Source organism: Lichenostomus cassidix, chromosome 1 (genome assembly GCF_008360975.1).
Source record: "Lichenostomus cassidix isolate B80296 chromosome 1, HeHo_3.0, whole genome shotgun sequence".
NCBI lineage: Eukaryota > Metazoa > Chordata > Aves > Passeriformes > Meliphagidae > Lichenostomus > Lichenostomus cassidix.
In genome coordinates this window covers 32850476-32864565 of record NC_139479.1, presented here as the reverse complement: position 1 = coordinate 32864565, position 14090 = coordinate 32850476, and the positions used below count along the sequence as shown (strand labels likewise).

At 43.8% G+C, this 14090-nt stretch overlaps 1 protein-coding gene across 1 annotated transcript; it reads right to left on the bottom strand.

The window, feature by feature from the left end:
- Positions 1-2322: 2322 nt before the first annotated feature.
- Positions 2323-13862, bottom strand: LOC146444491 (regucalcin). Its single transcript, XM_085055974.1, has 7 exons — positions 13720-13862; positions 13211-13376; positions 10428-10610; positions 8943-9158; positions 7312-7443; positions 3472-3626; positions 2323-2743 (listed from the first exon to the last, which is right to left on the bottom strand). The coding sequence occupies exons 2-7, from the start codon at positions 13371-13373 to the stop codon at positions 2693-2695; spliced, it is 900 nt and encodes a 299-aa protein (XP_084912100.1). The 5' UTR covers positions 13374-13376; positions 13720-13862; the 3' UTR covers positions 2323-2692.
- Positions 13863-14090: the final 228 nt, after the last annotated feature.

Genomic DNA, 14090 nt, shown 5'->3' with positions numbered 1-14090 from the left:
TGAAGCCAAGGCTTATCTTTTTGTGGCTTCGCCCTTTTGTAGGAAGGGCCTGGTCCCTCCCCCGTGCTTGAGATGGGAAGAACTGGAGCTCCCCAGGCAGTCAGCCGCCTGCTTTTATTCCACCAGAGCTATTTTGCCAGCAAAGGATTACAAGAGATTTCTCCAGCTTGGTTGGGAATAACTACGCTTCACCTATGACTATAGATTTTGGTCATGAGGGTGAAGAAACCCTTCAGGGCACAGCAGCTGCTCCTCCTGATACAGTCTTTCCTGTCACTGGGTTCTTGCTCAACCCTAATTGAAATCAGTGCTGGTCTTTGATCAAAGAGGTGAGCGCCATTAATGAGAGAGGGATTAAACAGAAGTCAGGAAGCCTTCCTAATTGAGGGAACCGGCAACGGCTCAGCTCCAGTTTGCCAGATCCAGTGCTGTCATGGGACTCAAGTAAAAATACGCCAGCAGCACCAGTTTGGGCTCCTTGGGGCTGGGGTGCAGGCAGCAGCTACAGCCTCTGCACTGGAGGCTCTGCTGAGAAGCGCTCCCAGGGCATTTTGGCAACATTAAAAATGCAACTCTCCTGGCAGAGTTGGCTCTTCCTGCTCATGTGAAGCCCACGAAACCTGCGCAGCAAAGCCAAGCAGGTGCTTTTCTAGTAGGAGGAGGTGGCATTCATTTGTGAAATGTCTGCAGCGGGTTATTTTACCTGCCTCTGCTCCCACACTCACAAGCACAAAGAAACACATTATTCAGACATTTGCTCAGTGCCACCCATGCACAACATGGAGGGTAAGGGGCTCCTGCAGCCATGTCCTTCCTGTGTCTCATGGGTACCTCCTGGCCAGCTGTTATAAAATAATCTTTGACCCAATCTTTCATGCCTGTACAAGCTGTTGCTCATATTTTTCTAGAGCAGCAACAACACAGAAAAGATCTGCTTGTTCTTTTGAGTTGTGCTGGCAATCACCCTACTGCCACTGCAGTGGTGTGAGGGTGAGCACAGGTACAAAGTCTCAGTAGCAACGGCGGAGGGAGCTTATCTGTGTTTATGCCCACTTATTTTCTGCTGCATCTCCAGATGCTCATTAGTGATCAACCACAGCAGCCCAATAGTGTGGTTACTGAGCTGCAGGTATCACCAGGTTTGTGACTTCAGTGAGATCAGAGCCCTAAACTTACCACATGCACCAGCTCCCTCAACTCAGACTTTCTCAATACTGGACTTTGAGTCTGCCTTGCAGCACAAAGTAAATGAAGGATGTGCACACTCAGAAGAACAAGGCCCAGCTTCCTCCACTGCCTCATGCTCATCCACACTGAAGTGGGGCTGCTTACATCTCTTTTTTCCAGCTGCCAAAACAGATCCTTGCATGGTTTAAAGGGGAAACAGTGACTTGCACAAAATCATCTTCGAGCCCTTGGATCAAAGCAGCACAGAGGCCTTGATGGGCAGCTGAGTCACCCACTGCACACTCAAGGGCACAGCCGACACAAGATAATCCATGAGAAAGTAATTCCAACAAGCCTGCAGAGATGGCAAAGCATTACGTACTGATTCTTGGAGCTATCTGGAGAAAAAAGGCACTCGCTTTCAGACCAGGCTCACATGGCAGTCAGTTGGTGGGTTACCCTCCCACAGCAGGATGGGGACAGACAGCTATTCCACCTGCAGGTGGAGGTGCACTAACACGGGAACATGTAACATTCCAAGGGCAAAAATCTGCAGTTCAAAATCCAACTAAGATACAACACAGTTGTTGCAGCACATATGGGCCTGAAGTTACCAGCAAAAATGCAACCCAATGAGTGAGCTTTTAATTTACAACAGCTGGTGTGAAGAAGGCACAATAGAGGGAAGTCCCTTTCCTCCACGTTTGTAAAAGCAGTGGTTGTTTGGGCATGTGGGTCTGCCTTGCCTCTCTCTACTGTGGGGGAGGTTCGAGAGGAGGTACATGCAGGTGGTGTTTTATGCACAAATGGCCAAGAATGCCCCAAGTTTTCCTGGCATCATGGATCTACCCAGAACAGGCCAAGATCCTCAAAGGTTCTTGACTTCAGAAATCTGGGTTTATATTTAACAAAATGAGCAACATGGTAATATGCACTGGAGAGAGAGGGTGATTGGTTCCACCCTCTTCCACCCGGAGTTAATTTAAGCACAGCCTGTTCTAACAGCCTTCTAACAGCTGAGGCCTGTTAGAAGGAAGCTGCAGATGCACAGTGAGAGGTATTAATGTTTCAGTTTTTTAGATCATCATAAGACAAATGAAGTTACAAAGTGGTAATGCCACCAAAGGGCATTTTATGAGGAACTTTGAAAATATGTAAAAGAGACAAGTCCTTTAATCAATAAAGCAATATAACATAAGTTGCAAATCAGGCAGAAGAATACACAATAAAAAGATATTAAAATATTATTTAATCATAAAATAGAATTACAACAGCAGCTTATTAGGATGAGAATCTTTTTAGCACAACAGAAAAAGTACCATCATATACTTAAAGTAAGTTTAAATTGAGAAAAAGGATCAATTTAAAAATATTCCATGTATTTCAGTAGTTTTTCATCCTTTCCTGATGAAATATTATAAAGGTGTTATGGTTTCAAATCAAAAGATGCTGAGCACCAGAATAAAACCTTCAGACTTGTCTTGCTCACATCAGCATTCTCTAATCCATTGTGAAAAGTGTGCATTTAACCTGCAAATGCAAATGGTGGAACTCCTTTCACCCCCAGTCCTGTTATCTGTTAAAACACAGAGAAAAAAAATTAGAGTGATAATTCACCATTATCAGATACTTGCTTTTCTTACACAACTAGACATGCTTTAATTTAGAAAATATAGTAGGATGTCCAACTTGACATCCTACTATATTTTGCAAACATCAGCTCATCAAAGCCAGGAATTTCAGTGCATGCTCTTTCTCTAAAGCTCAGTAATCACAGGCCAGAGTCCATTCCCCAAAAGCCTCTTCTCTTAGATACTGCTAAGCCTTAACTCTGCAGTTCACAATGTAACCTTCGGAATTCACACGCAGAGAAGAGCAGGGCTTTAAAACAAATCCCAGTGAAGCAAATTTTTAAAGAGGTAACTTAGTGATAATTAACTAGGAAGCAAATAAAAGCAGATGCTTTTATCTGCCACTGGTAAAGGCAGGTAAGTATTTACCCATCCTTTCCACAATAAATAGAAAATGCAAACAGTGTTGAGAGAGGGAGAAGTATAAAGAGATGATTGCATAGAAAATTTACACTATCAGCATTGTTACAAAGTTTAAACCCTGAATCTTCAAATCTCTAAATGCCTTTAACTTTCCCATACCGCAACAGGAACAAAAAATACAAAAAATAGCTTAACATATATGACCAATGGTCTAACAATCGTCTTTTTCCAGCTTTCCACTACTCCTAATTGAAAAAAATCAGGGGTGAGGAAATGGCCATCTAAAATGGAAGGAGAAAGTATCATTCACCTTGAAAACCCCACCAGCCTGTGGTTGCCGTGAAAGCCACTCTTCATCCATCCCATCAGTAGCAGAAGTCACATACAATTCCGAATAATCCTTTCCTCCAAAACAGCAGGAAGTTGTTTTGTCCACTGGAAGTTTCACAGTCTGGAGTCTTTTTCCTGGAGGAAAACATGCATGTTTCCTGTTTGTCTATTCACAGCAGAAAATTTAAACAAATTATTGCAAATAACCGTTGTGGAGCCAGGTGCTCTGCAGAAGTGGGAACCAGGGCTGGGGGAGGTCCCATCCTGACTGATGAGCACCATGATAGGGACAAACCAGACTTCTGTGAACCATGTTGTTGATGATGTAGCATTGGACAAGTTTCAGTTTCAGGTATCACAAACAAATCCCACTCCAATCCCAGCTTGTCCTCTAATTAAATGCTAACATCCACAGCACAGACACGTATCTGAGCTCGTCATCTAGGCTGTCCATGCAGTCAATGGAAATGGGATAGAATTCCTCTCTAAAACAGGTCACATGAATCACACCCTAGACCTGCTGACTCTTCTACTTTTAACTACAAAGGCAGCCTGGAGCAAGCAGACCTCGAGCAGCACTACAGAGGCGTACCTCCTGCTACACCTCTACTGCCTGTGGTTAAGGAAGATTAATTCCTAGAAGTTTTTCCTGAAATTTCAATAGTCTTTCAAATCAAGCTTGCATAAAATAGGCATCATGGGACACGTCTGACATTTACAAGAAAATAGCTCTACCATAAATAATACTACGTGTTTATTATGCCAACAAACAGCTATGGTCTTAATGACAGTAGTGAACAGATCGCCTCCAGCCCTAACCAGAAGGCTGTTGAGACATCTTACAGTAGATTTTCCCAAAATTTCTGCTAATCCTGCGCACTAAGAGCTTATTCCCATTATGCCTATTTTATTTACCTACAAGTGAATTTTCTCTTTCTAGAAATATGCTAAAGTACATTAATTTCCTTACAAAATGTGTAATTTCTCTGCCCTCCCAACTGCCTATGTAAAGGGCTTGGTCCACATACAGCAACTAACTTTAGCGATGTGTTGAAATAGCAGGAGAGTAATTTTCATGTTGGGAATCCTAGAAACTGACTGACACCAAGTTTAGGACAAAATGAGTGGGAAGGGCATTTGAAGGGAAAAAACACGGACTGTAGGAAAAGAGGCATGAGCCCCAAAGACAAGGGGATAGACCCTGGTGGTACTTGGAGAGTGCTCTCAATGGATAACAGCCTGGAAGATTTCATTTACAAAGCTCTGAGATGAGCAATGTCTCCCTGGAGATTGAAGAAAATCTGCACCTGGATGCTCTACAATCTACCTGAAGTATTAGTCTGTGTTTGGTATCTACAGAAGAGACAAACTTAGCAAATCTTTCAGACTCTATACAATCAAAGGACATTAAACACATCCATTAGGAAAAAAATAAAATATTTAATTAGATTGGACATTAGGAAAAATTTCTTCACTGAATGGGTTGTCAAGCATTGGAACAGGCTGTCCAGGGAAGTGGTAGAATCATCACCCCTGAAAGTGTAGATGTGATGCTTAATGTGATGGTTTAGGGGTGGACTTGTCCATGCTGGGTTGATGTTTGGACTTGATGACCTTAGAGGTCTTTTCCAACCTCAATAGTTCTAAGATTCTAATTAGAAGAATAAAAGTAGCAGGTCACTAAGTGACCAGAAGGTATGACAAGATTTAGCAACACACAGGTTAGACAACCCTTTTGAGTCCTTTGCAAACCCTGTGGGATCAGCCATCAGCCCTTCCCTGAAGCATATCCTGAATATAAAGGCAGCAGCCATCTCTGCTAAAGAAGCCTAAACCTGCAAAACTGCTTCACCCTGAACCTCAAAACCTTCACTTAGAAAAGATGCCATACAAACAAGTTTGATGGTTCCATTGCCATAAAAACAAAGTCCAGGCTTTGTTATCATTGAAACCTGAAAATCCCTCACGTGTTTTAGATGAGCTCTTTATCAGTGGATGTATCTGCAACTGGCTGACAGCCATTCAAGCCACACTTAATGGCTATTGTGTGTTAAAAGAGAGACTTGCATAGAATTCTCTTAAAACCTGTCTGTGTTATCTCCCTAAATAATTACAATTCATTCAGAATTTAGCAAATTGCAGATTTTAGATATTTCTTTAAAATGATAGCATGAGAGGGCAGGTAAGCATGAGATATTCACAAAAAAAAGGTGGCTCTTTTTGACATGGACACTTACCCTGTGAAACTTCATAACATTGTTTCCTGCAGGTGCTGAGTTTTACATGGGTAAGGGGAGACAGAACAGGTTCATGGAGGAGAAATACACTACCAACACATCAGTATCTCATCCAGCTATGAGCTTAAAGATGGGGAATACATTAGGGTTATGTACTCTGCCATCAATATTCTTACAATCCCTAGGCATCTGTTTGTGGACACTATTCCATCTAGCTTTTCCACAGGAAAACACATTCAAAAGGGAGAAGGAAAAGGAAAACAGGCAAGAAAAGAATGGAAAAAAAGGTCAGGGAGAAAAAAAGAGGCCAAGGAGCAAAAAAGTAGAAATGGTGAACCAGAGAGGAAAAATGGTTGAGTCTACTACTCCAGGATGGTATTCAGTGGGCTGGTGGATGTCACCAAGGAGTGCTCTGTCAATCAAAGTGAGAGGACGTGGGTCCAGAAACAAGTCCCAGCACTGCTGGCATCTGCCAACTGGAGCTTCCTTCTCCTGGGGCTGACTGCAGAACAGGAGAAGTCTCAAGTCCCACAGGTTGGCAAGACTTTGGATGGGTACAGATCAAAAGGTGAAGGGGAAAGCGCAGTCTGAGCCTCAAGTGAAGGTTTCCAGCAGTCAGAAGCAAGGCTGCAGCCTGATCTGGCTGGTGCGTGTGTGCCAGAGTCTGTTGTGCACTGCAGAGGAGGCACTGGCATCCCTGAATTAGCATTCCCACAAAACCCCAAGCCTTCTACTGTCTACAAACCTTCTACTCCAGATGCATCCCAGTGCAGTTGCTTTTTTGCTGCATTATGCAAACTCGTGCTGTCTGGGATCTGTCAAAGTCATTCTCCCATTCTCACCCACTGGCTCCTTGCAGCCAATGTGGTTCAGTTTCCCTTACGTGCTTTATGTGTGTTTTTTTTACCCAGAGTAAATCATCCCTGGCACATCACTAGAGTCCAAATGAGAGCAGCAATGAACAACAGACTCAGACAATGGACACACCCAAGACATTACTGTGGGAATGATAAAATGCTGTGGAATTCATTTAACATTTTTAAATTATTTCATTGCAAAATTGATCGTGTAAATAACTTTCAACAATAAAAAAGATGTTGCTGGCATCAGTGTCCTGTGGGACTTGTAATAAAATCCAGTAGGCTGCACAAAATAATACACTAAGCTGAAGAAACAAGACTCAAAAATGGCTTAAGTAATCTTTCCCATTTCATGCCTTACTCATTTACATAATTTATCAATGAGGTAAACACTAGTTTTAAGCGTGGAGTATGGAAGAGGATGCTAACTCAAACAATTCACAAGTAAGATTATGATCTCTTTAGCAACTTTACCTTTTCCAACAAAACAGATGCTGGGAACAAAGGACACATTTATAAAGGTAATTTTTGAAAGCAGGGACATAAAATTGTTTAAAGTAATAAAAAAGCAAAGAAGGCAAAAAAAAAGCACAGTGTTTTTAAAAGAGCAGATATACCACTTCTGTGAGGGAGAAAAAAAACACCTCTCACTCTTTGTTTTTATTTCTTTTTCTGTTCTTTTGTTTAACACAAAATTCCTGTCCATCTTTTGCAAGGACTTACCTGTCTCAGGGTCAAGGCGAATCACTCTCCCACCATCATAACAAGCTACCCAGAGTTTGCCTTCTGTGTCAATGCACATCCCATCAGGAATGCTCTCCTCTTTTTCCAGTTTGTATATACTCCTACGGTTGCCTGCAGGGTAGAAAAACCACAGAACTGAGTGAGACATTTGTTAAAATTTTTATCAGTCACAGCCCAGCAGAGTTATTTGTACTATTATTTTCAAAAGCTGTGCTGAAGCCCCGGGTTTTTTTCTCAGGAAAGAAATAGATTGTGTCCGCTGCCCTGTTTGTTTCCCGGGACAGTTGTTTCTCAGCATGAAAACCTATGGATCAGTTTCTATCCGTTGAAAGTATAATCCTTTTTTCTGGCATTCATTTCCAGTGTACCACTCATGTTCCCTACTTACAATATTAAATGAATAACTGAATAAATTAATGTTAGATATATTCATAAAATTAATTACTTGTTCTAAAAGCAGTTTGGATCGTTTCAAGTGTGGGTTGCTCCAGCTGGATTATTTTCAAACAGTTTGCTGGAACATGCCAATAATCACTGTTCCAACACAAAACTGACCTTCAGATCTATAAACTGAGAGCTTACATAAACACAGAGTTAGGAAAAGCATCAATTTCAAAGGCATGCTATCAACCTAAAACCAAACAACTCTATCTGAACTTTTATCCACTGTTATTAAAGAAAATTAAACCCAACTTTCCAACGTCGTTTATATTATGCTCCGACAACTTCAATGTTTCTCATATGCAGCAATATTTTTAATTAGTTTCCTTTTTGCTCCTGGGAATTGTCAGACTGCCCACAGAAAGAGAGCAAGCGAGAACGATTGAGAGAGAGGAGAAGCACCCTATTTCCTAAGGAAAAATTCAGTTGTAAGCTATAGCAGAGAGACATTAGGACAATGTGCTACATCCAAAACTGCTTTAAATTCAGAGTCTTAAAACTAAACATCAAATTGGCTGGGTTCTTCTAAAGCAAAATACTGCAGCCCATGTACTCAAAAGCAAATTACTAGTCCAAGTCACTGGAATTTTTCTTTTGCCCAAGCTTGTAGAAGCCCTTAAGGCGTTGTTTTGTTTTAAATTAATGAAGGAAGCTTTTTGAGTTACTGCTACGATTTTTGCCGTGTTCTTTCTGCAGAATCTTCATTTAATAGCTTGTATTTTAAAAAACAAAACAGGGTGAACAGTGAAATAATATCTAGAGAAGCTGGCAAGAGGTTTTGCCCAAGACTGCAAGCTTGCTGTCACTTTGCCTGTGCTGCCAGTAACAAGAAACACGCAGCCACAGGAACAGACAGATGAGATACACTTTATCCTTTTTACACTGGAAGATCAGAGATGCCCTGTGTTTAGTAACAGTAGTACAGATTACTACTCAAACTGCCATGCAATTTAAATACTTTATACTATTACCAAACGACCCTGACAGGTTTGAGCCAGGAGCCTACGCAGGCGCAGACAGATGTTAATATGGCTTCTGTTGTTTGCTCTAAGGAGGTTTCTGGATAAGTGCTCCCAAAGCTCTGATCATCTCTGTGTAATAACCAGAGCGGAAACAAACATCACAGTCTTTAGGCATAAGCAATTATTTTACAATACAACCATTCATACCAATTTTTCCAGTTTGGAGGTCATAATCAAAGGCATCCACCGAGAAGGACAAGCTGTCAATGTAAAAGAAGATTTTGTGATCCAGTGACCAGTCCAGCCCATTAGAAATGTCCACTTGGCCAAAGTGCTTCACCACTGAGAGGTCAGGGAAGAGCGTGTACAGAGAGCCCTGGTGTCTCTCCAGCACAGCGGGACGAATCTCCTCTGCCATTGTGCCTGTGCAGAGCCAAAGGGAAGAAAACAGGTTCAGAGTGTATGGACTCTCCTCCACGTTTGGTGGCAGTCCCTCACTATGATGATGATCACACTGCCAACATAGAAGGGAGCAATGCAGGATACTTCTGAAATGTGAGGAAGAAACTGAGTTAAAAGCAAAAGAAAAAGGTGGATTTTCAAAGTGCTTGCTTTTAGCAGAAGATAACAAAACACAGCTTTTGTTCTTTTGTTGAACATTTCTGTGGCAGAAATGGCATGCAGCATGATTCCTGCAAAATGTTTTATTCAGTCATTTATATACAAAGACAGGTGTGGCCAGCACTTAACTTACAACAAATCTTAATGTCTTGTAGAGCTGAGAGAGTGGAAAAAAATTACCTCCTCCCTCAGAATGAGTCTTACACTAATGCCTCTTTTAAAGCAAATCACATCTTTGCAGCTTGAAGTTGGCAGCTGAGACTGGCTCTTGAAAGGCTGAGTAAATGCAAGTTAAGGTAAGCCTGCAGATGCTACGACACAGCAGAAGCATTGAATGGTGTTTTAAAAAACAGGAGGACAGGATCACAGCTGAGGCTGGAGGGCAGCTCTGGAGATCATGCAGGATCACCTCTGCTCAGAGCAGGGTCAGACACCACAGGTTCCTCCCAACAGTGTTGGGTGTTGAAGATCTCCGTGGATGAACACTCCACAGACTCTCTGGACAACCTGTTCCACTGTTTGATCATCCTCAGCAAAAGAGTTTTCAATTTGTGCCCACTCCTTCTGGTCCTTCAGTAGGCATCACTGAGCAGAGAGCAGAGCTTAGGCTCCATGTGTTTTACTCCCTCCTCAATCAGATACTTATGCATACAGGTAAGACCCTCTAAGCCTTCTCATCTCCAGGGTGAGTAGTCACTTAGTTTTTAGAAATAAAATTCTGACTTATGAAGAACAAACCACACAATATAACAAATTTGTCACTTGAAAAGTGTTTTCTATTGGTACCCTTCCATTATTCAAAACAAGCTGCTGACAGGGAGGAGGCAAGGCCAGTATCTTAAACTAGCAGCCTCTGAATAGTCGGCCTCTTTTTAACAAAATAGTCCAGATTAGATAGTGCCCAGGTGATATAAATAGATCTGTAAATGGGATTAAACTCTGTTTGAAGACAACAAAAAAAATCCCCACCATTTAACTAAGAAGGAAAAGTTGCCACATCTACAACTGATTACTGCATGTTATCACCAAAACCCAGCAAGCACCAGAGGGAAGGAAGCGCCTGCAGCATACCTGCAAAATACCTCCCTGCAGGATCCACCTTCCCATCATTGAATCGGGTATTTGCTTTATCCTTGTCCACTTGGGTAAAGGTTGTTACCAGCTCCTCTTTCCATTTCAAAGCGGCAAACCTGGTTCCTACAGTGATGACATAACCTCCAGACTTCCGGAGAGCCACGGAGCTCACAGGAGCATCTAGAAACAGGGTGAAATTGAAAAGTGGGATGTGCTGTGAATAGACATTTCTCTTCTGGCCACTTTAGACATGCAAACTGAACTCAGTGAAACTACAGGCAAGAGAAACAAGCTACTTTTCTACCAACAAAACTGATGTTTAAATGCATAGAAGCAGATTATTTCACATGAACTTGAGTATTACCACTGCTACCAGAAGCTATAATCATTAGCAGCACCTAGTTGTGCTACATGCTTAAAAAAATGTGTAAAAAGGGGAACAGGAACATATGCTTTTTACAAGAGGTTACTGTATGGGTTCCCCCCTCACCAAAGGAAAAGTCAATTGCCACAAGAGCTCTGGAGCAACAGTGTTTGTTTAGCACAGCTCCTGCGTAATGAGCCTTACAGTGATGGAGACAGTATCTCTGCACTGGGACAGGTCACAGTGGGCAGGAGAGACACCCCCCTGCACCACACTCTGCTCCAGCAGCAGCAAAAACGCACAAAAAAGCCTCCAGCAGCACCAAAAATGCACAAAGGACTGGCAGAGCTTCCCAAGAACTAAATCAGAAAACTAGTAAATGCTCCATGATTAGTTTACACTCACTTGAGTTATTATGCATGAAACCTCAATTGCAGGTTATTATAAACGAATTAGTAAAAACCCAGTGAGTGCATAGATGACATTTCTGTAAAAGCCTACCATAAGATGCAATGTAAGGAATAATAACTTCAACAGGGCAACAAATCCTGGCATAGTATTTTCTGTACATGGCACTAATTACTAATTTTCTAATTTAAAACTGAAACATTTCTTGTACTTATAGCTTTGCAGGAGTATAATTAGGTAATAGTTTCACGAACATTTATAACCACCACCAGCCACCACTGGGTGCCAAGAGGAACTGCTCCTTTCCAGCTGTTTGCTCATGGGTCAGGATGCCCCTTCCCTTTGGAGCCCTGGCAGCAGTACCACCACGACAGAAATTCAAATGCAATTATTTACCCCCAGCACTGGAGAGGTACACCTGACTGCAAGCTCAGCTCTAGCAGCTGAGGCTGCTGGTGGTCTGGGTTCATTTACACTGGGCAAGTAGGTGCCACTTCTTCCCACGCCAGCACAGAGGGCAGCAGAGTCCCCTCAGCTATGTGTGGCACCTGCCACATGTAGTAATTTTGCTGCTATTCATATTGCCAGTAACCACACTAGTAAAAGTTGGTTTTCTGTCTGTATCAGCAGCAGAGGCTTTCCAAGCAGAATATAGGATTGCAAGTCTGTATTTGCTCTCCCAGAAGAACACCTGGGGCCAAGGCTCAGAGGAGTCCTTCCACCTGGGCAGCACCTAGGGCCTTCTTCCCACCCTGGGAGGAGCAGCCCTCAAGCACAGCTGTCCACTGGAGGTGTTGGACATCCCCACAGCCACAAGACCAGCTCCATACCTTCCTGACAAAGCACCCCAGAGGAAAGGGGTGCATGAGGACACAGCCACCCTACAGTTCACTGCACAAACACAGTGCAAGGAGTGTCTTAGCCCATGCACCCAGCTCAGTCCGCTGTGACCCCAGATGGCTTGGTTAAAGTAGTATCTGCAGGAACTGATTCACTTGCAGCACCATTTTAGGCCCAGGAGAAAACTGACCATAATGCTTCCCCTCCAGGCCCAGTTATGCAGTTAGAGTGTTTCCCCTGTGGAGTTAAAAAGGGCATTTGAAGTTGTTTCTATGCAGGGGGTTATTGTAATTTTCTATAAGCTTTAATAATGAGTAATTTCTCTTTTAGTTTCCACTTTGGAAACTTGCTACTATAATCACTTGACATTCTTAGGCTATTTGGGTTTTAGTTTTTATTTTCATTTTGGTCTTTTAATTGTGGCATTCTCAAAGGCACAGCTATTAATAATAACTATTTTATTATTAAAGAGAGTACACAATAAAAAAAGGAGCCACTTTAGCTACTCTCCCTTCCACATCTCCAGAGAGGCCACAAGTAAAAGACTATATCTTGGAGGGTAGGTCAAGTTGGGTGGAAAGCCCGGGAGAAGCACAATCCCTCAGCTAAGCTAAGAGGAAGTAAGTTTGGGAAGCAACATTTCCAAAATTAATATCAGGCTTTCTCTCATCTTAAAACTGGTAACTACAGTAATCTGAAAGGCAGATAAGCCCAGATCAGTTTCTAGTGAATTATGAGAATAGCTTATAGGTAGGAAAATTTGATTTTCACCAAGCATTACTGAACATGAGAAAATAATAAAATTGTACTGAAACCACCTAAGGAGCTGTCTCCAGACACAAATATTTGCTCTGTCACATCTAGCAGTAGATCTGCAATCCCTTCTTCATGAGGGTTAGCATATCTCTTCTTTTCTAGAATACTTTAACCATTAAGACTCTAGCTGATGACACCACTACCTTAAAAAAGTATCAACTTCTCAAATCATTATTAGAAAGCTCTTTTCAATACAGAAAATGTTGTGAGTATTAATCACTCAAATCAGAACAGAACTACTACAGACACCAACGTCGGAACTTGACCTCTGGTACCAAGTGGGAACAAAAGAGAGCGAGTTGCGTACACCTTAGAAGAAAAAGAACCAGATCAAGCCCAAGCAGCTCCTTACCCACGGGGATGGCCTGCACTTGCCGGGTGAGGGGGCTCCAGCGGCACACCTTCCTGCCCGTGATGTCCACGAAGAGCAGCGAGTCCTCCTTCTCGTCCCACACGGGCGACTCGCCGATCCTGCAGCCCTCGCTGGCCACGCACTCGATCCTGACAGACGACATGGCCTGCGGAGGGAATCGTCACCGAGTGTTGCACCCCCGCCGCGCCACGGCCTGCGGGGAGCGAGGAAAGCGAACGGGGAGGAAAAACAAAAAGCGGGGGGGTAATAAAAGGGAAGAAAAAAACCGTACTCGGGGGTGCGGGCGGGCGGGCGCAGGGAGGCCAAGGCCGCTCCGCCGGCGGGCCCGCCCCCGCACGCCCGGCCGCTGTGCGCCCCGCGTGTGCCTGTCGTGTACACACCGCGTGGGTGTGCACCTCGGGTCTGCCCCGGAGCCCGGGGAGAAGAGGAACGACAACAAATACTAATAATAACAACAACGCGCGCCCCCACGCACGCCCTGGCCGTACCTGTTCCCAGAGGTGCCGGAGCGCTCCCGGCGCCGCCGCCGCTCTTATAGCGGGGCTGGAGAGGCAAGCGGCACTCCTTGGCTCCCCTCGCCAGGGGCGGGACCCCTCCCGGCCGGGCTGCCCTGCCCTGCCCTGCCAGGCCCTTCGGGATCCTCCTCTCCGGGCAAGGCCAGCGCTGGGAGCGAGGGCTGGCGATTGCCCAAGCAGTAGCGGCTCGGCACCCCCCTTCCGAGAGCTGCAGCGGGGGAAAAGACGGAGGAGAGGTTTCCCACCGCGGGGCCAGGTTTCTCAGTTCCCAGAGAGGCTGACTGCCGAACGGCTTGGTTTCTGCCTGCCCTCTTGCTCTGGTTTAGGTGACCCCAGGACCTTGG